The 23,575-nt window shown below is 34.9% G+C and overlaps 6 protein-coding genes across 22 annotated transcripts; 4 read left to right on the top strand and 2 right to left on the bottom strand.

Annotated features, from left to right (window-relative positions):
- Positions 1–3,902: 3,902 nt before the first annotated feature.
- CYP71A12 (cytochrome P450 family 71 polypeptide) lies at positions 3,903–5,788 on the top strand (the record flags this gene model as incomplete). The annotated part of the gene is made up of 4 exons (NM_128628.4): positions 3,903–4,289; positions 4,462–4,953; positions 5,059–5,343; positions 5,459–5,788. 4 exons carry the CDS (start codon positions 3,903–3,905, stop codon positions 5,786–5,788), a joined length of 1,494 nt encoding a protein of 497 aa, NP_180633.3.
- Positions 5,789–6,541: 753 nt separating this feature from the next.
- On the bottom strand, positions 6,542–9,965 carry AT2G30740 (Protein kinase superfamily protein). Of its 15 annotated transcripts, none has more exons than NM_001336288.1 (9): positions 9,790–9,918; positions 9,548–9,637; positions 8,782–8,922; positions 8,257–8,510; positions 8,039–8,165; positions 7,663–7,936; positions 7,444–7,576; positions 7,265–7,351; positions 6,542–7,120 (listed from the first exon to the last, which is right to left on the bottom strand). In NM_001336288.1, the coding sequence occupies exons 3-9, from the start codon at positions 8,873–8,875 to the stop codon at positions 6,989–6,991; spliced, it is 1,101 nt and encodes a 366-aa protein (NP_001324938.1). In that variant the 5' UTR covers positions 8,876–8,922; positions 9,548–9,637; positions 9,790–9,918; the 3' UTR covers positions 6,542–6,988. The 15 variants fall into 15 exon arrangements, with proteins under 15 accessions (NP_001324938.1, NP_001324937.1, NP_001324939.1 ...); NM_001336289.1 differs by having other exon boundaries at positions 9,574–9,637; NM_001336285.1 differs by having other exon boundaries at positions 6,619–7,120; positions 9,574–9,680; positions 9,790–9,919.
- Positions 9,966–10,596: 631 nt separating this feature from the next.
- On the bottom strand, positions 10,597–12,681 carry AT2G30730 (Protein kinase superfamily protein; the record flags this gene model as incomplete). 2 transcript variants are annotated; one of them, NM_001336284.1, is made up of 7 exons in its annotated part: positions 10,597–10,716; positions 10,856–10,942; positions 11,030–11,162; positions 11,253–11,526; positions 11,643–11,769; positions 11,854–12,098; positions 12,364–12,681. In NM_001336284.1, 7 exons carry the CDS (start codon positions 12,422–12,424, stop codon positions 10,597–10,599), a joined length of 1,047 nt encoding a protein of 348 aa, NP_001324016.1. The 2 variants fall into 2 exon arrangements, with proteins under 2 accessions (NP_001324016.1, NP_180631.1); NM_128626.1 differs by lacking the exon at positions 12,364–12,681 and having other exon boundaries at positions 11,854–12,129.
- An 837-nt stretch (positions 12,682–13,518) lies between these two features.
- AT2G30720 (Thioesterase/thiol ester dehydrase-isomerase superfamily protein) lies at positions 13,519–15,906 on the top strand. The gene is made up of 5 exons (NM_128625.4): positions 13,519–14,179; positions 14,267–14,438; positions 14,702–15,174; positions 15,295–15,423; positions 15,521–15,906. The coding sequence occupies exons 1-5, from the start codon at positions 13,736–13,738 to the stop codon at positions 15,668–15,670; spliced, it is 1,368 nt and encodes a 455-aa protein (NP_180630.2). The 5' UTR covers positions 13,519–13,735; the 3' UTR covers positions 15,671–15,906.
- Positions 15,907–15,986: 80 nt separating this feature from the next.
- On the top strand, positions 15,987–19,388 carry AT2G30710 (Ypt/Rab-GAP domain of gyp1p superfamily protein). The gene is made up of 10 exons (NM_128624.2): positions 15,987–16,356; positions 16,512–16,656; positions 16,741–16,921; positions 17,097–17,167; positions 17,438–17,575; positions 17,656–17,747; positions 17,839–18,110; positions 18,563–18,648; positions 18,762–18,863; positions 18,966–19,388. Exons 1-10 carry the CDS (start codon positions 16,283–16,285, stop codon positions 19,125–19,127), a joined length of 1,323 nt encoding a protein of 440 aa, NP_565706.1. The 5' UTR covers positions 15,987–16,282; the 3' UTR covers positions 19,128–19,388.
- Positions 19,389–19,822: 434 nt separating this feature from the next.
- Positions 19,823–23,522, top strand: AT2G30700 (GPI-anchored protein). 2 transcript variants are annotated; one of them, NM_179822.4, is made up of 8 exons: positions 19,823–20,218; positions 20,805–20,944; positions 21,336–22,190; positions 22,276–22,521; positions 22,641–22,658; positions 22,769–22,909; positions 23,033–23,080; positions 23,162–23,522. In NM_179822.4, exons 2-8 carry the CDS (start codon positions 20,890–20,892, stop codon positions 23,239–23,241), a joined length of 1,443 nt encoding a protein of 480 aa, NP_850153.1. In that variant the 5' UTR covers positions 19,823–20,218; positions 20,805–20,889; the 3' UTR covers positions 23,242–23,522. The 2 variants fall into 2 exon arrangements, with proteins under 2 accessions (NP_850153.1, NP_001325072.1); NM_001336283.1 differs by lacking the exon at positions 20,805–20,944.
- Positions 23,523–23,575: the final 53 nt, after the last annotated feature.

Genomic DNA, 23,575 nt, shown 5'->3' with positions numbered 1-23,575 from the left:
TGTTTCGGTTTCAATGACTAAGAAATTGTTATGTGTCCTAACCGATTTGTGCTCTAATGGAATGTTCAGCACGGGACTGCCGGTCTGTTAGAGACAACGTGAAACAATTCGGTGCGATCCCGATTTGTGCTCTAATTATGTAGTTTACTTTATTTATACTGAGTCTCGGTGTAAACTCTAAATCGTAAGACAAGAAATAAATAAATCTACAGTAGGATACGGATTTTGGATAGGGTGTATAATATGCATGTCCAGATTATAAGAATTTGTTGGCAACATGGCATTGCATAATCTACATGTTTCCTCTTTGCCAAAATCTCTAGAAGCTATACACATCATTCTTTTTTTTTCTTGAGTCATATAGAATAAGACACATTTTAGCTACCTCGTTCATCCTTTCATCTAGATGCAACAAAACTAAGATTTACGGAAAATTACTTAGGAGTGTGATAGCCAAAGGTCCCACAAGGCCACAACTCTTATAAAGTAAAGACGAATAGTATTATCAGGAGCTTGATTTGAGAGAGATTAAATTCCACTAATACTTGATAGTCTTGGAAAAGAGACTGAACCTTCTCATAAAACGAATAACCAAAATGTCTTTTACAGTTGAAGAGAATTTGTTCTTCAGAATATTTACAGGACTTCTTTAGATTACAAGTTTGACTGACCCATCTAACAACGGGTAAGCTTCTTAACTTGAGTAGTCAACATTTTGATTATTCAACTAATTAATACAACTTAATTAGTTATTGAATGGGTTATTCAAACTTCTAAATCAAGGTTATAAGATATTATAAAAAACATATATGTACTCTACTAAAAGTAAAAAGATGGTTCACAAATATATTTTGGTTTAGTAATAGACAAATAACTAGCATGTACGTATACGTCGCACGGTGGTTCTCTTAGTATTTTATGAAAGTAATATTTATTTCAATAAGAGTTAAACCGCATTTAAAAAGTAAAGTTTATGGAAAACACGAATGTAAATGTAGAACAGTTTTTTATTGGTCAAACTTGAATAGTAAAACAACAAAAATCAAAATATAGTCAAATCAATAATCTTTGAATTTTGCTAAGGGATTGACCGACTTTCGTACTGCTTGTTCTTTCGTCTGCCGATGTGTCGAGTTAGCTTAGCTACCCTAAGACATTTATATTTTCTCTTGTTTATATTGGTATGATACATTCAGATCTAATGATAAAATTGTACCAACAATACTGTTTTTAGTTACATTCTTTTTTAAGAAAACATGAGAGAAATACATCAACAAATTTTGACAAATGACTTCTCAAAATAATACATAAGAGATATATGATGTGTTTATAGTGACATATATAGTAGCATATACAAATTGTTTTGTAAATTTATATCCACGTCTTGAAATTATATTCATGAGAATTAGTCAGTTTTTAAAATATTTATTGTTCTACCAGCAGCCTTGCGAAGGTATTTGCTGCACATGCACAAATGACATTAAAATGTCTTCGCAATAAATGATTTGACAAGATTAATTCGTTCCATCAGCAGCTTTATGAGAAAAATCATGGAATCAAATCAACGATGAAATTATAATGGTTTGGTTACATGCATTAGCCTATACTATACATGATTGGTTTAATAATCTAATTCATATGTTTTCTAAATTTCGAAATATCTTTTTTTTTTTTTGAAGTAATCAGACAATATAACCCTTAAAAAAGAAGTAATAAAACAATATAACCTTAATCAAAATTTGAGAATATACAGAAATTATTTAGTATATACATATAATTACATACTAAATGGATACATGCTAAGTTTAATTACAACTTATGACTCAAAGTCAAACTTTGATGATACCCTTATTATACGGCACGGCAATCTCAAATTTTCGTGGTTTGACAAAGTAACGATAGTATGACTTTCAAAAATAAAATAAAAAAGTCTCTTTGTTTGATCATTCGGTAAATATTTTTATCTTATTTTCAACGTTTGATGAATAACGTCGCTAGAAGAATATAGTAATTATATTTTTGCAGGATTTGTTGAATAACATAATTAACACTGCATTTGCAAATATTATTGTGACATCTTTCATCTAATTGATATCAAATTATTTTATTATGAAAGCGACTGAAAGTTACATGAACGTAGCAAAAATAAATTTGGCTTAGATATTTTGGAATACATATTGTGTCATCATCCGAATCATTTTGACAAAAAATAACTCTTCTATATGTTTTATCTATTTATGATATTTTGGTAATTTCCAGGTAAAAGATATTCTAAAAACACGAGTTAGTTTTGGAACATAATTTTGGAATATTTTCTGTAACTTCCTCGAAATTTCAAAATACAACTACAATACAGATGACATTAATTGCAAATTATAGTAACAGAACATAACTAACTTATAAACTAAACTGTAGTGATAATTAAATATAATAAGAATATCAAATTCATTCATCTCTTCTATATGTTTTATCTATTTATGATATTTTGGTAATTTTCAGTACAAAATTATTTCTAAAAACACGAGTTAGTTTTTGTCTTTACGAAACATAAGTTTGGAATATTTTATGAAATTTCGTCAAAATGTCAAAGTACGACTACAATACACATGACATTAATTGCATCGTCGTTAACTATAGTAACAGAAAATAACTAACTTATAAATTAAACTGTAGTGATAATTAAAAATAATGTATACAAAATTCCATTAATCTCCAATTTCCGTTTTATTTTTTATCAAATGGTCAAATTTATACAATCTTAGTGTATTACTATTTTCTAGGTAAACAAAAGTACAATCCAATTCAATATTACTACATTATCAAATGCGGCAAAACTGAATCTGATAAAAAATGATGATTTTTATTCATAACTACAAAGGGTGGTTAATTATTCACAAACCTTGTTTATGTTATACTAGATTTTAACCCGCGGTATACCGCGGGTACAATTTATTTTTTAAATTAATATATATAAAAGTTTGTAAATTGTATATAGTTATAAAATGTTTTTATTTTATAGTTTACAATTGTTATTAAGTAACGTCCTGCCAAACCCGTCCCGCCAACCCGTCCTCTAAAAAAAACTCATTTATTTTATTAATGTTGATCTTATTTATGATATGTTTATGAATTATTGTCTAAATATTTTGTAATTTTGTAGTAATTAAATGCTATCAAAGATCTCTACGGTTTGATGATTATAATCATGTAGAAAAGCAATATCAAAAATGATAATTTTGTAGTAATTAAATAATATTAAATATTTTGGAAGTTTTATTTTAGTAATTAATCGTGTAGTTAAGGTAGAGAGATTTTGGGAAGATTGTTAAATGTCAAATATTTAATTAGAAGATTTTCTTTCTAATTATCAAAAATAATTATTAAATGCCAGTGGCAGCCGCTGTAAATAAATCCCAACTCCAGGATTTATTTCACAAAGTGGCTGCAAAAATGTATATATAGATATCAATTAGTAAGACTTAAGAATTTAATATTCTAATACGAGTTGTTAAATAGAAAGATTACGTCTCTAATTCCAAAAACTATAGTTATTATATTATTTTTCTAAGTAAACAAAAATAAATATCAAAATTATAACTGCTATCATGTGAGATCATATAGAACTGTTTAAACATGAATAACAAAAAGACCAAAGTGCAAAGACTAGTTGTCAAAAAAGACTGGACTAGATATAGTTGCCAAGACTAAATAATTATAGGATTATTACTTTTCAACGTATACAAAGATGCAATCACACTACATAATTATATTTAGCTAAATAGGGGCTACATTCATGCAAGTTGACAAAAACGATGAGTTCCAGTAAACCCTATAAATAGCATGCAGAAGATGAGTTAAAAATCACAAATCAAACACTTTCATACATGAGCAATATTCAAGAAATGGAGATGATATTGATGGTCTCTTTGTGCTTAACGACCCTCATTACCCTTTTCTTGCTTAAACAATTCCTCAAACGAACCGCCAACAAAGTGAACTTACCACCATCTCCATGGAGGCTTCCGTTGATTGGTAACCTCCACCAGCTTAGCCTCCACCCTCACCGTTCCCTCCATTCCCTAAGCCTTCGGTACGGACCACTCATGCTCCTTCATTTTGGCCGTGTCCCCATACTCGTAGTATCCTCCGGGGAAGCAGCTCAAGAGGTATTGAAAACACACGATCTTAAGTTTGCCAACCGCCCGAGATCAAAAGCCGTTCATGGGCTTATGAATGGGGGGCGTGATGTGGTGTTTGGTCCCTATGGAGAATATTGGAGACAGATGAAGGTATTTCATTACTAGCACTCTTTAGTTCTTCTCTAACTTATATGTATATTTATTATCTTTTTATAAAATTTTCGTCGGAAACTTGCACCCACACATGAACTAACTAATTCTAATACTTTTGTATATCCTTTAATCAACTAATAATGTTTTTTTTCTCTGGTCTTGGATGAAGAGTGTATGCATTCTCAATCTGCTCACGAACAAAATGGTTGCGTCCTTTGAGAAGATAAGAGAAGAAGAGCTAAATGAAATGATCAAGAAGCTGGAGAAAGCAAGTTCTTCTTCTTCGTCAGAAAATCTGAGCGAACTCTTTGTTACTCTCCCAAGCGATGTTACGAGTAGAATTGCCTTGGGAAGAAAACATAGTGAGGACGAAACCGCAAGGGATCTCAAGAAGCGAGTGAGGCAGATCATGGAGCTTTTAGGCGAGTTCCCAATCGGGGACTATGTCCCGGCTTTGGCATGGATAGACAGGATCAACGGTTTCAATGCTAGAATAAAGGAAGTAAGTCAAGGGTTTAGCGATCTTATGGACAAAGTGGTGCAAGAACATTTAGAGGCAGGTAATCATAAAGAGGACTTTGTCGATATACTGTTATCAATCGAAAGCGAGAAGAGTATTGGATTCCAAGCTCAAAGAGACGACATCAAATTCATGATATTGGTATGATCATTTATAAACCAATTCATTAATAATTCTAACAAATTAATGCAACATTTTTATTTTGGACTAATGACATGTAAAATGTCTACTTCATATATATATCAGGATATGTTTATAGGAGGGACGTCAACAAGTTCAACTCTACTAGAATGGATAATGACGGAGCTGATCAGAAATCCAAATGTTATGAAGAAACTCCAAGACGAGATTCGGTCAACCATTAGGCCACATGGTTCATACATAAAAGAAAAAGATGTTGAAAATATGAAATACTTGAAAGCCGTGATTAAAGAGGTGTTTCGGGTGCATCCTCCTCTTCCACTAATACTTCCCAGATTATTAAGTGAAGATGTCAAAGTAAAGGGATATAACATAGCCGCAGGAACCGAGGTAAACTAATTTCTATCAAATCAAATTCTTAAAACATGGTGTACGTTAGCTACATCATATATTCCAATATATAGAAAAAATGATTTGGCTAAACTTGTATTTGAAACATGTGTAGGTGATAATCAATGCTTGGGCCATCCAAAGAGACCCCGCGATATGGGGACCGGATGCAGAAGAATTCAAACCAGAAAGACATTTAGATTCAACTTTGGATTATCATGGAAAAGATTTAAACTTCATCCCATTCGGATCAGGGAGAAGGATTTGTCCAGGGATAAATCTTGCTTTGGGTTTGGTAGAGGTGACAGTGGCCAACCTTGTAGGCCGATTTGACTGGAGGGCCGAGGCTGGACCAAATGGGGATCAACCTGATCTAACTGAAGCTTTTGGTCTCGATGTTTGCCGAAAGTTCCCTCTCATTGCATTTCCATCTTCCGTTATTTAAAATGTTTCTCTTTTTATCTTTTACCTTGTTATGCACTTAATTAATAAGAAGCATTGTAAGATATAATAAAATCCTTCATTTTAGAAAATAAGCATATCCTACAATTTATAAACATGTTTTTTTTTTATAGAAAAAATTCTATTAGTGGTTAATTAGTTGATAAAATACATCACTATGTAATTACAAAATCATTTTCACAAATTAGTTATGAAACTTTTATAAATATGACGGAATTTCATATATGTTATTTTTTGGTTTTATATATAATATTAATCAAATAAAACACATTAATTAGACAATAAGGATATAAACATACATTGTACTTTCTAATTAAGATTTTAAAAACACAAAAAGTCCACACGTAATTATAAGATTTTAAAGGCACGTAACAATAAAATATTTAATGAATGGACAATAGTCCGATCCACATCATGACTTCATGAGGGTTTTCAGATTGCGGAATGTCAAGCAACAATTTGAAAAAAATGCACAGGGTGCAAAAATTGACAGTGGAAAACGTTGAACAACGCTCCATTGCACAAGACCTGATATTTCATGGCTACAAGTGTTCTACAAATGGTGCATGGAAGGAGACTGATATCTTACCAATCCTTGTTATCATCTTTATTCTCCTATCACATTGAAATATCTTTGGCTTCGTCCAATTTAGATAGATCATTGATCTATTAATAAACTTGATCATGAAGGACAAAAAGAAAACAAGAATGAAAACATATTAAATGGACCAACTGTTTTTTGTTTTTGTGTTTTTTGCAAGCATCAAAGAGAACTAACGAGATATTTCTTTGATGGGGTTGAATACGTTGAATATAATGCATAACTTGTTACGCACTCTGTTGACTGTGTAAAGGTTAAAAAGAATAACAATTTCAAATGGTGGATTCAGAAACCCTTAAACAGAGCTTGTCAATATATTCAGAAAAGGAGAACAAAAAAAAAAGACACCAAATGCAAAACATGTTTGTTCTCCACGCCAATCAAGTAAAAAAAGCCTGTTTCCAATACCTCACATAACAAATGAGAAATATTAAGCACTCTTCTTTAACACCAAAATGAAAACTAATAGTAAGATCATGTCTATGTTTTTCCCAAATCAGAGTATAATTCTCACTTTGTATGAACAAAGAACCCAACTCTATTGCACGAAGAAGATGGCTGGTATTTAAAAGGTGCACAAACTCAGGATTCCGGTACTGGGGCTGGGGCTGGTGCTGGTGGTTTGAGAAGTGGCTGCAAAGCTTTTACAACTATACTCATATTTGGTCTAAACTCAGATTCGTATTGCACACATAATGCTGCCACCGCTGCTAGCTGTATTGCCACATTACAGATTCATAAACTTCAGATTATATTTACAACTAAAAAGGTCAAAAGACATGTAGCTTTAGTCTATGCAACTTGAGTTATTATCGAATGTTCAGATATTTAGATACTTGTGCGAGGAACATAGTGTACCTTGGCTACTGATTTAGGAGGATATTCTCCTTTTAACTTTGGATCAACACATTGCTTCACTTTATCTTCACTGAGTCTCGGTGTAGCCTGAATAATAGACAGCACACTTCAATTTGTAAGACATGAGATAGAAACAGAGCAGGATACAGATTTGGACAGCGAGCAGATAACAAACATACCCAAGTTACAAGACTCTGTTGGCCGCGTGGCATTGTATGATCTACAGGTTTCCTTCCTGTCAAAAGCTCTAGAAGAACAACCCCAAAGCTATACACGTCACTCTTCTGCGTTAACTGTCCTGTCATAGCATATCTGCAAATGGAAAGAAACATTTTAGCTGCCTTGCTCATAATTTCATTTGGACGCAACAAAAGTTTTAAGGGTTTAAGGAAGATTACTCTGGAGCGTGATAGCCAAAGGTGCCTAAAACTCTCGTAGAGTGAAGACGAGCAGCATTATCAGGAGCTTGATTTGAGAGATTAAAATCTGCAACTTTTGCTTGATAGTCTTCAAAAAGGAGAACATTGCTAGATCTTATGTCTCTATGTATTACAGGAGGCTGAACCTTCTCATGAAGGTATTCTAAACCCCTAGCTGCCTCAACAGCTATCTTCACCCTCGTTAACCAGTCAAGTGTTGGACCTGGCTGTGCTCCTTGAACTCCCTTCCTACCTATAATAGTAACACATTCCATCAAGAAATCGATTCTGTTTTCTATATTTTTCCCAAGCAAGGAAGTTTTCTAACAAGAATGAGCGTGGAAGCTCCTCATACCATGTAGAATGTCGTGCAGTGATCCCATTGTTGCAAACTCATAAGCAAGAACACGGAGGTTTTCATCAACACAATAACCAACCAGTTGAATGAGATTCTCATGTTTTAGTCTTGAAACCATGGAAACCTAAGAAGAAGGAAGCAAGAGATTGTAAAGAATTTCTTTTCTGAAGATAGAAGGAAATGAAGGGAAGGGGGATTGAAGCAAAATTTATAACCTGATTCAGGAACTCGGTGTTTGTTTCAGCTTCAGGTGCAACATCGAGTTTCTTCAAAGCAACTGCTTTCCCATCATTTAGAGTTGCATAATATACCCTTCCATAAGAACCCTCACCAATCAGAGACTTAGATCCAAAATTGTCAGTCTTTTCTTTAACCTCATCCACAGACAAGGGAGGAACTTCGATGGGAAGAGCTTCTTTCTGCGCCTCAGGCTTTACAACAGCTTGTGGTTTTTGATTCTTTTGATTTGCTACATACGTGATAACATGCAAATACCATATTCTTATTAGAACCATTACAGATATTCATCAAATGTTACAAGTTCACTCCTTCAAAACAGTCAAATACTAATTCTTATGTGGGAAACTATGATACTAATTATAAAAACTCTGAAAGCTTAAGCCTATATTTAGTACGCAAACAATACCACCAAAATCATATTCCCAATAGATTATCAAATCCGAACCATACATAGACAATAAGTATCAGTAAGTTAAGTGATCTCTGGGTCTGCAACATACCCTCAGAATTTTGCCATGGACTTTTCAAATGCACCTCTTCATTTGATAAATCTGAATCTCCTTTTTTATCCCCACAACAGATCCACCTACGCATCCTTGTTCTCTTCTTTCAAATATAGATCCTCCACAGCTTCTTAGTACCTGAAACCATTCAAAGCAACTGATTATAGATGCAGAAAAAAGTAACAATCCTCTATTAGCTCGTTACACTACATGTCAATGCCAAAGTAAGTAGAACAAAATTTTAACAAATGAAATAGTCACTGCCATGGCAGCGGCATTACTTAACATCTAATGTTACAATGTCACAACCTGCTACTTCAATTTAAGTTAATGCTTCAGATCACTACCTCCAAAATGCAAACAAGTAAAGCAACTGTCCCCTAGACATGATTCAAATATTGTAACTAGCAAGTACAAATTTGTTTAGGCATATTGAAACCATCTAACAAATCACAGCAACATTTTCACATAACTGAAAAAAAAAAGCTTCAAAGTAAAGTCAAAACCAGAAACTGGATTCAGATTTGCATCAAGATAGCAATGATGATAAGCACAAGCTTTTGGAACAATGAGTTGGTAATTCTCTAATCATAATAAAAAATGCAATTCTCAATCAACAACTCCACATTCCATTAGTCGAACTGCAAAATTACAAATCAGAAAGGGACAAAATTCTGCCGTCAGATAAGGTTGGCAATAGTCAACTACTATGGATAAACTGGATATTGAAAAAAACGAAAAGAATGAAAGATCAAAACTTTACTGTGAATTTCAAATGAGAAACGTTACCCAGAAGAGATTCTACTCGAATTAACACTCAGAACCACTGAGAATCGCGTCTACAACGAAGATCCTCAAATGGGGCACAAAACGAAATCGAGTAAGAAATTTGAAATCTAAATAAAGAAAGCAAAATTGGGTCAAAGGGAAACGAATCAATAAGCTCTATAAAGGTAGAAAATCAAGAGAATTGATCCAAATTGAAAGAAAATATTAGATATATACCCGTCAAATCTGGGTTTTCCAAAAACGTGCTTCAGCTGAGACTTTCTCTGATCAATCTTTCTAGGGATCTTCTTCGCTTAATGATTATTAACTCTGTAGATGAACCAGAGAGAGAGAGAGAGAGAGAGAGAGAGAGAGAGAGAGAGAGAGAGAGAGAGAGAGAGAGAGAGAGAGAGAGAGAGAGAGAGAGAGAGAGAGAGAGAGAGAGAGAGAGAGAGAGAGAGAGAGAGAGAGAGAGAGAGAGAGAGAGAGAGAGAGAGAGAGAGAGAGAGAGAGAGAGAGAGAGAGAGAGAGAGAGAGTGGAGAAAGATGAGTTTTTTTTTTGCTTGATGATGAAGACGGAGACAGATGGGCAAACCGCGGGGAAGACGATTATTAAAACAGCCTAAAAGGAAAGTCCACTTTTCTCATTTGCCCTTTTTCTTCTTAAATTAATAATGTTTTTAAAAGTAATATTTTTGTATTATTTTCTTTCTATTTTCACCTTATAATTGAAATCAATCACTCATTTTTTTGCTTTGTTGTGTTTCAATATTTTTTAGCTTTAAAAAGACCAAACTCACCTAATTTTTTTTTAAATTTTGATCACCAAATATAAAAAATTTGAAGCCTGAATATGTAACCTCATCTCTTATTTATCCATCAATGATTATATACCTAATCATGCACAAGACTTAGTAGTTTTAATATATATATATATATATATATATATTCCAAATCAAAGTAAAATGTCTCTTTTGTATGAATGAAGATTCTAACTCTGTTGTCCAAAAACAATATAAGATAGTATTTTAAAAGCGCACGAATTTAGAATTGCGGTATTGAGCCTGTCGCTATAAGAAGTTGTTGCAAAGCTTTCACAACTGTACTCATTTTTGGTCTACAATTAGATTCATATTGCACACACAATGCTGCCACCGCTGCTAGCTGCGTTACCAAATTACATAAATATTAGATCATTTTTTGGCGATTAAAACGACCAAAGACATGTAATTCTTGTCTATTAAGTTACCATCCTAACCCTTTTTTAGATATTTATATACTCTCTGGGATGAAAGTAGTGTACCTTAGCTACTGATTTAGGAGAATATTCTCCCTTTAGCTTTGGATCAACACACTCCTCTACTGTATCTTCACTAAGTTTCGGTGTAGCCTGAATAATACACAGTTATAAGATATGAGATTAAAACACAGTATGATACATATATATTGAGATGGAAAAAGAGTAGCTAAAACATACCCAAGTTACAAGACTTTGTTGGCCTCGCGGCATTGTATGGTCAACTGGTTTCCTCCCTGTCAAGAGCTCTAGAAGTACAACCCCAAAACCATATACATCACTCTTATGTGTCAACTCTCCAGTCATAGCATATCTACAAATGGCAAGTCACATTTAGCTAGCTCGTACATACTTTTATAACGATGCAACAAAATTTAAAAGTTTACAAACTATGGAGGATTACTCTGGAGAGTAATAGCCAAAGCTGCCCAAAACTCTTGTAGATTGTAAACGAGCAGCATTATCAGGAGATTGATTTGAAAGATTAAAATCAGCAATTTTTGCTTGATAGTCGTCAAAAAGAAGTATATTGCTAGATCTTATGTCTCTATGTATTACTTGAGGCTGAACCTTCTCATGAAGGTATTCTAAACCTCTAGCTGCCTCAACGGCTATCTTCACCCTTGTTATCCAGTCAAGTGTTGGACCTGGTAGTGCATCTTGAACTCCCTTCCTACCTGTAATAACATCACATGACACAATCATGGAGAAAACAATCCTAGGCCGAGAACCTCTTAGTTATTTAAAACAGAAAAAAGTTTTAAAATAAGAAGGGCGGAGAAACTCATTATACCATGCAGAATATCGTGCAATGATCCCATTGTTGCAAACTCATAAGCAAGAACACGAAGGTTTTCATCAACACAATAACCGACCAGTTGAATGAGATTCTCATGCTTTAGTCTTGAAACCATGGAAACCTAAGGAGAAAGAAGCAAGAGAATGTAAATACAAGTTTCCTTAAGACAAAGGAAGGGAAAAGAGATTGAAACAAGATCTATAACCTGGCTTAAAAACTCGGTGTTTGTTTCATCTTCAGGTGCAAGATCGAGTTTCTTCAAAGCAACTGCTTTTCCATCATTTAGAGTTGCATAGTATACCCTTCCATAAGATCCCTCACCAATCAGAGAATTTGGTCCAAAATTGTCAGTCTGTTCATTAACCTCATCCACTGACAAGGAAGGAACTATAATGGGAAGAATCTCCTTAGGCTTTGCAAGATCTTGTGGTTTTTGATTCTTTTGATTTGCTACATATGTGATGACAAGAAAAAAAAACATTTTCTTATTAGAAACGTACAAAAGCATTCATCAAATGTTTCACGTCCCTGCTTTAAAATAGTCAACTCATTTTAAGTGGTTAAATATGATACTTTATACAAAGCCTGAAAGCTGAAGCCTATATTTATGAAGGAAACAATACCACTCGAATCCATTATTTTCCCAAAAAATCATCAAATCAAAATCATACATAGACAGAAAAATCAGTAAGTTAAGTGATCTCTTGAAACTTACTGTTCTCATTTGAAGAATCTGAAACTCCTTTTTTACCCGCACAACATATCCACTTGCGCATTCTTGTTATATTCTTCAAATATGGATTTTCCAAAACTTTTACCTCCTGAAACCATTCAAAAGTATTGAAAATAGATGCATAAAATATACAATTTTCTATCAACTCGTGATCACACTACAGAATTCTAACAACAAATCTAGACCAAACCCACAGTAAGTAGGACAAAGTTTTAAGAAATGAAGTTGTCATTGTCATTGCAGCGACATCACTTTGAATATAATTGGTGAAATAACGTTACAGTTTCACTAGGCACTACTTAGGCAGGAATGAAAGATTATATACTAGCAAGATCACATAGACTAAAAAACTAAAATCGTTACCTAAATGATAAATCTATTCGAGTTTACGCTAAAGTTTTATGTATAAAAGAAACATATATATAATCAGAATCACTCCGAACGAAGATCCTCTTCAAATGGGCACATCAAATTTTTTTTAAAAATTATAAAGTTAAGAAAGCAAAACCTACCCCCAATTTTCTAGTTATCTACATAAGTAATTAAATTGTGAGAACCATATATATAACCTAAATTTCTAGAAAATAAGTTTTTAATAAATCTAGAAATTATTATTACACCTAACTATTATATAGTATAATTATATTTTCACATTTAAAGTTAGGTCTGATTCTTAAAATTTATAGATTTACTCAAAGTATAGTGTTTTAAATTTTATTATTTAGTGTCATTCTTATGAGTTGTATTCTCTCACAATTGTCAACACAAATCGGAAAAGGAAAACAATAATAAGTAAGATTTTACAATGGTGTTTTGTTGAAGTACAAAGAATATCAAATATTCTATCCCAAGCAAAAAGATTTGAAAACAATAAATAATAATCAATATGTAATCCGTAGATAATATCAACTTATCATTTCATCTTCAGATTTTTTTTCTCTTTTTTTTTTGTTACATTAAATCAAATACAGTTTTGTTATTTAAATTAACAGAGTACTTATTTTTGACAAACTTTCAAAAACTCTTGATTTTAATTTTAATTTTCTAATAACACTAGTTTAGTACATTTGTTTGGCCAAAACATTAGTTCGGTATTACACGTTTTTTATGCCACAAGTCATGTTAGTCAAATATAATGTGCTTCAATAGGACTTTCAAATTTTGAATATTCCTATTTATTAAATTCATTTCTAATATCTGTATTTAGCTTTCCACCAAGACAAAAAATCACTGTAGCGTGATTAGCACTTAGCTCACAACGAGAGAACAGGCAAAAGGAAAGAATGAGAGATTCTATCGATTCATAAAGGAAAATTGTACCTCTCCAATTCTCTGCTTCCGTCATCGTAGATCCATGAGATCTTCAGCGGGAAAGCTTCTCTCCCATTCTCTACGGAGAAACCGCGGGAAACTTGGTGATGGATTTTGGATTCCGGCTACGAGGTCTCAGAAGATGTGGAATTCGACGGTACCGTCAGATGAAAATCCTGATCAAAATTCGATCGATGCAGGATCTTCAATGCGGAAACCAATTAGCTTATGGCCTGGAATGTATCATTCTCCGGTGACTAATGCGCTTTGGGAAGCTCGTCGTAATATGTTCGAAATTCCTACCGGAGACGACGCTTCTCAGTCAAAATTGACGGCTAAATCTCCGTCTCGAAGCCGAACGTCAATTCTCTATAAGTTTTCTTCTGATTTTGTTCTTCGAGAACAATATAGGAATCCTTGGAATGAGATTCGTACTGGTAAATTGGTTGAAGATCTTGACGCTCTTGCTGGAACCATCTCCTTCAAGGTTCTTGTTTTTGGCTCTTGCCTTCTTATTTGTTTGCATCCTGAGTATTTGAATATAACTTTGTTTTGTGTGCTTTTACTGAAACAGCATTGTGGTGGTGACAGCAGTGCGAGATCGATGATTTTGGTGACTGCTTCAGTGGATAGGATTATCATGAAAAGACCTATTCGTGTAGATACTGACCTTAGTATAGTTGGTGCTGTTACATGGGTTGGTAGATCATCCATGGAGATGCAATTACAAGTACTCCAAATTCAAGGTATCAGTTTCTCTGTAAACTATATAGATGATAGACACTTGAGTCTTGTTAGGTTTGGAGGAGCTTCACTGTCTCAAAAAAATAGAAAGGTCATGCTTGAACTGTTGAATAAGGTGGTAAATAAAGAAATATATATAGTTGTGAATACCAGTTTGAAGCGTTGTGAGATGTATTTGAGATGTTCTGTCAACAACAATCATTGTCATCATGTCGAAGAAGCTCATGATTTGCTATATCTTTCTTCTAACAACTGTTTTTTGCAGATACCAACAACTCCTCTGAGTCGGTTGCCCTTGAAGCAAACTTTACATTCGTGGCTCGGGATGCTCAGACAGGCAAGTCAGCTCCAATTAACCAAGTCGTGCCAGAAACTGAGCATGAAAAATTTCTGTGGAAAGAGGCAGAAGAGAGGAACAAACTACGAAAACAAAAGAGAGCACAGGGTAAAGAAGAGCATGAGAAGTTGAAGGACTTAGAGAGGCTAAATGAGTTATTAGCAGAAGGACGAGTATTCCTGGACATGCCAGCTCTTGCAGATCGGAACAGCATCCTAATTAAGGATACTTCCCATGAAAACTCATTGATCTGCCAGCCACAGCAACGAAATATTCATGGCAGAATTTTTGGAGGCTTCTTGATGCGCAAAGCTTTTGAGTTGGCTTTCTCCAATGCTTACACCTTCGCTGGGGTTTCACCACGTTTTCTCGAAGTTGATCGCGTCGATTTTATCAAACCAGTGAGTTCATTTCTTTCTCATCTTCATCTAGTTATGGTGTGATGTGAAAAGAAAAAAGACAGTGAGATATATGATAGCTTTAGAAGAAAGCGATTAAGGGGCTGTTTTCTAATGATGCAGGTGGATGTTGGAAATTTCCTTCGTTTCAAGTCACGCGTATTGTACACAGAAGCAACCAGTTCAGCTGAACCGCTGATAAACATCGAGGTTGTAGCTCATGTTACAAGTCCAGAGCTCAGATCCAGCGAAGTAAGTGTACACAGATAAGAATATATTGATTGAACTATGCACAATACATGTTTAAGCTGTGAAGGAATTTATTGAGATGTAATTTTTGGGTTGGTAGGTCTCCAACAGGTTTTACTTCACCTTCAGTGTGAGACCTGAGGCCATGAAAGATGGATTGAAAATAAGAAATGTGGTTCCAGCAACAGAAGAAGAAGCTAGAAGAGTGATCGAGCGCATGGACGCAGAGAGACCCATCTCATTGCCTTGATTGCCGCATTTGAACAGTTGATTTCGGTAAACAAGAGAAAACATAGTCTGACTAATATATGAATAAGAAGCCATTTATGCAAAATAGATTCGTTTGATCATTCTTTCCCTCTGTGATAGATTAACGATCTTCGACAATAAGAGAGAAAGTCAATGTATAGCTTAACCTACACTAATAATTTGTTTTTTCAGGCTATTTGAGTATTTTCTAATTAAAAAAATCCTGTAAAAGAAAAGAGTAATCATATACTTCGTTCATTTGTTGTGTTGAGTAGTGTTTATGACTGGTAAACATTTTTTATGCCCAAACTATATCAAACAAAGTTGCCTTGAAAACTACTTTATTACCGAAGAGAACCAATACAAATTCAAGGAGTGATTTAGATTAACGCCTAAATGCATCATTTGCGATTACAAAATCAAATTTTGCTCCAGATGGATTTTAATTACTTTTCGTCGCTTTTTTACTTTAGAGTTTAGACCTTGAAATCGATGGAAAGCAATCGAACCCGAAATTCTCTCATTTCTCAATCAAAACTATCTTCTTTCACTTCTGGGCAAGAAGCTCTGTTGTGGAACATCGGAAATCAGAACTGAAACAGAAACAGAAACCATGGAGAAGAGAGAAGACGAACAACAAAAGCGCGACGATTCTAGATTCAATCAAACACTCAAGAACGTCCAAGGGTAATGAGTCAATCACCTCCCGGATCGTGCATTTCTTATATCTGATTTCAATGTCTTCTTAGATCTGTAACTTCGTTATGCTACTTGTGAATCACGAAATTTATTAGCAGGGTTTCAGATTTGATTGTCTCGACTTTTTGCTTGTTTTTGTTTAGGTTTCTTAAAGGTAGAAGTATTCCTGGTAAGGTATTGTTGACTAGGAGATCAGATCCTCCTCCATACCCAATCTCTCCAACATATCAACGGAGCTTATCTGAGAATGACGCCGGAAGAAATGAGCTATTCGAAAGTCCTGTTGAGGTATAGTAGTTGTGGAAATGACTTTGAGTTATTCTCTTGTTCTTTATGTATCAAGGGAAAGTGAAATTAAGAGTGATGATGCAGGTGGAGGATCACAATTCAAGCAAGAAACATGATAATACATATGCTGGTAAGCTACGATCAAACTCTAGTGCTGAAAGGAGTGTGAAAGAAGTTCAAAACTTGAAGATAGGTGTTCGATCAAGTGACTCTGCTAGAGTTATGAAGTTCAACAAAGTGCTTTCAGAAACAACTGTCATATTAGGTACACTTCTTTGCCTTTGTTGTAGTGTTTTGTTTACCCGGAATCTGTTTCGATAGTGAGAATCCTATGGGAATGATATCACTTGCCAGACATAGCTTAATGAAAGACTCCATTTTGATCTTCTCATATATTCTGTTAATTGGTTACTATGGAAATTCCTCTTCAATTCCTGCAGAGAAACTGCGCGAGCTAGCATGGAATGGTGTACCACACTATATGCGGCCTGATGTCTGGCGGCTTCTCTTGGTACGCTCTAGGACTTTCATATCTAAGCATATCCAATGTTAAACTTATGTTTATTTGACTTGTAATCCATTTATCCTTATTATGTACATTTATAATGCTGATCATTATAATATCTTCCATAGATAGCTGTTTAGATTATTTAGAGTCAGAATGAGGGCACACTTGCACTAGTCAGATGATTTGTGTTATTAGCTCTTTCCATCAACACGGCAACTATTTTGGATTTTGGTTTGTTATGTCTATTTGAATTTAAATATAAACTGACAACAGGGATATGCACCACCTAATTCAGATAGAAGGGAGGCTGTTCTGAGAAGAAAACGTCTTGAATATCTGGAATCTGTTGGCCAATTTTATGACCTTCCAGATTCCGAACGTTCTGATGATGAGATCAATATGCTTCGCCAGGTTTATCTTGTAGTCTCAGTGCTTCTATAACCAATTATTCAAAAGTTGGTAAATCTCTTAGCAAATTAATTCTTTCTCAGATTGCTGTTGACTGTCCGAGGACTGTACCAGATGTCAGTTTCTTTCAGCAAGAACAGGTGCAGAAATCACTGGAGCGTATTCTTTACACGTGGTGAGTTACAGAATGCATTGGGTCAACCAACAACCCGTTGGATAATTCAGTTGAAATCTAAATCTAAAAATTGAATTTTCTGAGTTTGCAGGGCCATTAGACATCCAGCAAGCGGATATGTTCAGGGAATAAATGACCTGGTCACGCCCTTCCTAGTGATTTTCTTGTCAGAATATCTAGATGGCGGTGTAGACAGTTGGTCAATGGATGATCTATCTGCTGAAAAAGTCTCAGATGTAGAAGCGGATTGCTACTGGTGCTTAACAAAGCTCCTTGACGGTATGCAAGATCATTACACGTTTGCTCAACCTGGAATCCAGAGACTTGTGTTTAAGCTGAAGGAACTGGTCAGGCGTATCGATGGTAGGTTCTTGCTAGCTTGTTCCTGTTAATTGGATGTGTCTTTGGTGATTGTTTGAGCTTATGACATGCACGTCCTCTCCTTACAGAATCATGTTAATTATATTGAGTCCGATTTTCAACTTGTTTACCATGAAGTCCTTAATTTACATCTTCTGCATTTTAAGGAAATTTGAAGTTTGTGTCTTTAACAATGGTTGTGTACTTGTGTTAAGTTTGGTTTTAATGTAGTCACGCTTTTGCTTATATACGACATTTTGATGAGTTGATGTCATAAAGTGATAAGAACAAGGGATGCTAATCAACTTGTCATGATGATTGATGCTATTGTACTGCATTTCTTAGTGCATTAATTCATAATTAACCAACCACCTATTTTCCATTTTAGGCCTGATTATTGTTTTATAATATAGAGTTAACATTGTCACATCTTCATCTGCCTTGTTATATACTAGAACCTGTTTCAAGACACATGGAAGAGCATGGGCTAGAGTTTCTTCAATTTGCTTTCCGGTGGTATAATTGTCTTCTGATTCGTGAGGTTAAACATCACTTTGAACTCCTACGAATATATGCCAGTATGCCATGGTTTCTTAAATCCGGTTTAGTCGCAGTTTTTAATTGTGAAACTGACAAACCTTTGAACTTTTCTAGATCCCATTCAATCTCATCAATCGACTATGGGACACTTATCTTGCTGAAGGAGATGCGTTGCCAGACTTCCTGGTGTATATATATGCTAGCTTTCTCTTGACGGTAAGCAAACACTGAATCGAATATAACTTGCGTTGGTCTTGAAAATGTTTTCTTCTATAAACCACGAGAATCAAATACAAGTTGTTTCTGTAAACAATGCAGTGGTCTGATGAGCTGAAGAAGCTAGATTTTCAAGAAATGGTAATGTTCCTGCAACACCTTCCGACACATAACTGGTCAGACCAAGAGCTCGAAATGGTTTTGTCAAGAGCTTACATGTGGCATAGTATGTTCAATAATTCCCCAAACCATTTGGCTAGCTGAAATGACTTTTCCTCCATGGTGCTTGCTGCTGTTTTTCCCTTTGTTATATTATCTTCTTCTTCTTGTTGTCTAAATCAGCTTTCGTTTTGTTTTGGGTTATGGTAAATGCTAACATTCTTGTCTTGTTAATTGTTATTAGTTTATGTATGGTTTCACTTGTTGAATCTGTCACCAGTTTGTGTGTTTGTAATATTTGTAGCTTTCACTAATTTGGCTCTCTCAATATTTTTTTTTTTTTGGGAATTCATGAAATTTGGGGAGACATAGAGAGCTCTGAAATGGATAACTCTTGAATGTATTATCCATGCCAATCCAGCTCAACCCGATCCGACCCGACTCTTTTGGGCGAGTAATAATAGGTTCTTTTGTTTATGTGTTAGATAGATAAAACAATATTAATGATTAATTAACCTCAAAATTCAAAACACAGAATGTGGACATAAGCAACGTTGTCAACAAATCTACTACTAAAGATGATGTCTTTTGTCTTGGATTCCTAAGCATAATAATATATATTTTAAAGTCAACATCAATCAAAAAATTTGGTCGATTATTTGCATCTTTTATTATTAACTTTGGGTGGTATGATTATTTTTGATAAGGAATATTATTTCTAGTAAATTATTAGTTATGTAACGTTATAGAAGCTTGAGCAGTAATGTCACTAATATAGCAAATTTTCCATTCAAGTAAAAGAAAAATATCGACAGATTATAATGAATATGATGATGATGATGATGATGATGATGAGTCATCACTTTTTTTAAGCCCATGCCTAATTACGGTAAAATGAAAAAGGTGTTTTAAGGAAATAAGAAAAAAAAAACACAGTGAAGGAAGGGTTAAGAGAGAAAGGTAAAGTAACAAGTCTCTCGAGTTTCCTTTTTGCTTTCCCTTTTGTGTGGTTCATCTCTCAGTCTTCTTCTTCTGCTATAACGCTCTTCTCCATCACCGTATAATCGAGTTTCGATTGTCTCCGACGAAGAGAAGCTGACACTTCTGGTTTCGTCAATTTCTACTGGGATAAAGCTCTCTACTACCTTTTTGCTCAGAGAAAATGGTTTGATTTTCGAGGATGATAAAGGCTTCAGGTAGCTTCACTTGTTCCTTGTTCTTATAGATATCGCTTTCTCGTATTAGTGCTTGAAAAGTGTTGCAACCAGTTCTAATTCGAGAAATTTACATGAATGTTTAATCGTAGCCTCTGCGTTTTCATTTGAGCTTAGTAATTGTTTTTGGGAGAATTTGTGAGTGTTTGAGAATTGGGTATTGACTCTGATTTCTGGGTAAAACAGAAATTTTGAACTTTTTGTTGGATCCGAATAAATTAGGATCTTGAATACAAAAAAAGCAAATGGTTGTTAGATGCCAAAAATATTTGGTGGAAGAACACAAAGATTTAATAGATTCTTTTTTTATGTGGGGGTTGGATTCTTTACTAGTTGGAATAATACTTAAAAAGACCCAAATGTTCGTTGGATTCAATGATAAGAGGTATAGAGTGATGTGGTTGGCAAGAAAATAGAGCTCTTTTATAACAAAGAACATTTCACTAAACTATCTAACTTCCTTTTTCTGCATCTACCATACTTGTAAATGTCCATTAGCCTCATTCTCTCGAATGGGTTCATTGGAAAGGTTACTAACTACTTTTGGGTTTGTTCTTTTCTTCTGAAGGTTGTTGTAGAGGTGTTTTTGCCAGCCTTGGTGCTGGTCATGGATTTTATCTGACTATCGTATGTGCCTTTGATGAAACTAAATAATGCCCCGGGGAGAGTTAGCTATGGGCTCTTTAGAGACTGTTTGTTGGCTTAAGGGTAAGTTTAGTTTTCTTGCATGTTGAGTTTGAATTCTAATTTGTATGGTGGATACAAATGAGTTGAAGCCTATGTTTTTTTGCGGCTAACGAGAATCATGAGAGTAGTTTCACGCTCTGTTTTTGGGTTTCCATAGTTCACTGCAATGATGAATTATGTTTATAGACTTGTTGGAATGAGTTTAATAGTTTTATGTTAGCAATGTTTTCCCCAAGCAACAGCATTACACATTCAGGTTTCGCTCATAAGAAAAGTTCTTGTTTCTTGGAGAGACATTCTTCTAACTAAATTCCAACTCTGTGATCGCAATAACGTGGTTTCATAAATGATTTCCTGGAATACGAAAATATATAAAGCTGTTTGTTGATGTGTTACTTTCTTCTCTTATCAGGCTGCTTGGTTTATCGCTTCTTGTTATTTATTATCTGGTTATCAAGCTTCCAAGATGTAGCTGCGCATGATAAGCTTAATGAGCATAGTAGCAGATCCACAACCTCTGAATTGGCAAATCCACCTGGTATTGGAGTATCTGGTCCCATTCAAGTATCACCGTCCGTAATCCCCAAATATGCATCCCCTGCTCTACCTTGGACACCACCAATGTACCCTACTTTTCCTGATACATATGAGCCCAAGTTAACTGGCAAATGTCCTACAGACTTTCAAGCAATTTCAAGTGTTATCGATACCGCAGCTTCTGATTGTTCCCAACCATTCGCTGCACTTGTTGGGAACGTGATATGTTGTCCGCAGTTTGTTAGCTTACTTCATATATTCCAAGGACAGCACAACGTGAAGTCGAATAAGTTGGTTCTGCCTGATGCAGTTGCTACAGATTGTTTTTCAGATATCGTTAGCATCCTGGTCAGCAGAAGAGCCAACATGACAATACCTGCACTTTGCTCTGTAACATCGTCAAATCTAACTGGAGGTTCCTGTCCAGTAACAGATGTCACAACGTTCGAGAAAGTTGTTAACAGTAGCAAATTACTGGATGCCTGTCGCACAGTTGATCCTCTGAAGGAGTGTTGTAGGCCAATTTGCCAACCTGCAATTATGGAAGCTGCGCTAATTATTTCGGGACACCAAATGACAGTTGGTGATAAGATCCCTTTAGCAGGATCAAATAACGTCAACGCAATTAACGACTGCAAAAATGTGGTGTTTTCATATCTTTCCAGGAAGCTTCCCGCAGACAAAGCAAACGCTGCATTTAGAATTTTATCGTCCTGCAAAGTTAACAAAGGTACTTAGCTGTATCATATTATCTCTCGCATCAATCTCCCTTGGATAGTCTTGGAAATTATTCTGACTGTACATTTGTGTAACAGCTTGCCCGTTGGAATTTAAGGAGCCAACGGAAGTGATCAAGGCTTGCCGTAATGTGGCTGCTCCAAGCCCTTCCTGCTGTAGCTCGTTGAATGCATACATTTCTGGGATACAGAACCAAATGCTAATAACAAACAAGCAGGCCATAGTCTGTGCAACAGTCATCGGTTCTATGTTAAGGAAAGGTGGTGTTATGACAAATATCTATGAGCTTTGTGATGTCGATCTCAAAGATTTCAGTGTCCAAGGTAAGTTTTGTTTTAGACTCCTTAATAACTGTATCATCATTTCCTCTACCGTTTATTGAATATCTTCCTGACATTAGCTCTCTTTTTCTGTTTCTGGGTATGCCTTGGACGATAAGCAGCATATGGAATGCAACAAGGTTTGCATCAATTCATCTCATATTCCAAAGTTGTTTGATATGTGTTGTTGTCTCGCCAGAATAAGTTAAAAAGTGTTAATGATCTTTTTTGGGTAACAATGTGATTATAGGTTGTCTTCTGAGAAGCTATCCTGCAGACTTGATATTTGATAACACATCAGGCTACAGCTTTACATGTGATTTGACAGACAACATTGCTGCTCCATGGCCATCTTCATCGTCAATGTCTTCTTTGTCTCTATGTGCTCCTGGTAATCACTTCTCTCTCTACCTGTTCTCTTCTTACTCATTGTTGGAGCTTCCAGAAAACTAAAAAGTTTAAATTGCAAAAAAAGTTTTGCTTTATCTTATTCAATTTTATTTTAAATATGCAGAGATGTCATTACCTGCCTTGCCAACATCCCAGACTATTAAAAATCACGGTAAGCCTAGTTTCGTTGCAATGTAATCTCTAGTCTCATGAACAGAACTCAAAGACTTGCATTTTCAACTCGTAATTGCAGGGTTTTGCAATGGTGGGGTTGGAGCGTTGCGTCTCATTGTTTTGGTATTTCTTCTGTATGTTGTTGTTGTGAGACATTAAAAAGAGGTTTAGGAGGGTTTTGTTTTTGGTAGTCAGTGAGGACTTTGGATAAAACAATGGTAAGCTCAATTTTCTCTTGTGTAGATGTATGACAATAGGGCAAGTGTTATGTAGTAGTAATATCTTCTCAATCTTCATGTATAGTGGCATCTCTGCTTCTGTTTGTTAATGCGTTTGGTTTTATTCATTTTCGCCTGAAGATCAATGACCGAAGCTTGTTGGCCTCTGAGAGACCCTTGACAAAACAAAACCAATGAACCTTCTAAAGCCTGTAGTTCTATTTTTCAGATATCTGATGAGACTCACAAACCTTAAATTCAAAATTAAACTATGA

Source organism: Arabidopsis thaliana, chromosome 2 (assembly GCF_000001735.4).
Source record: "Arabidopsis thaliana chromosome 2, partial sequence".
Classification (NCBI taxonomy): domain Eukaryota; kingdom Viridiplantae; phylum Streptophyta; class Magnoliopsida; order Brassicales; family Brassicaceae; genus Arabidopsis; species Arabidopsis thaliana.
Note: the sequence above shows the minus strand (reverse complement) of the source record. Positions and strands in the feature narration are given on the sequence as shown.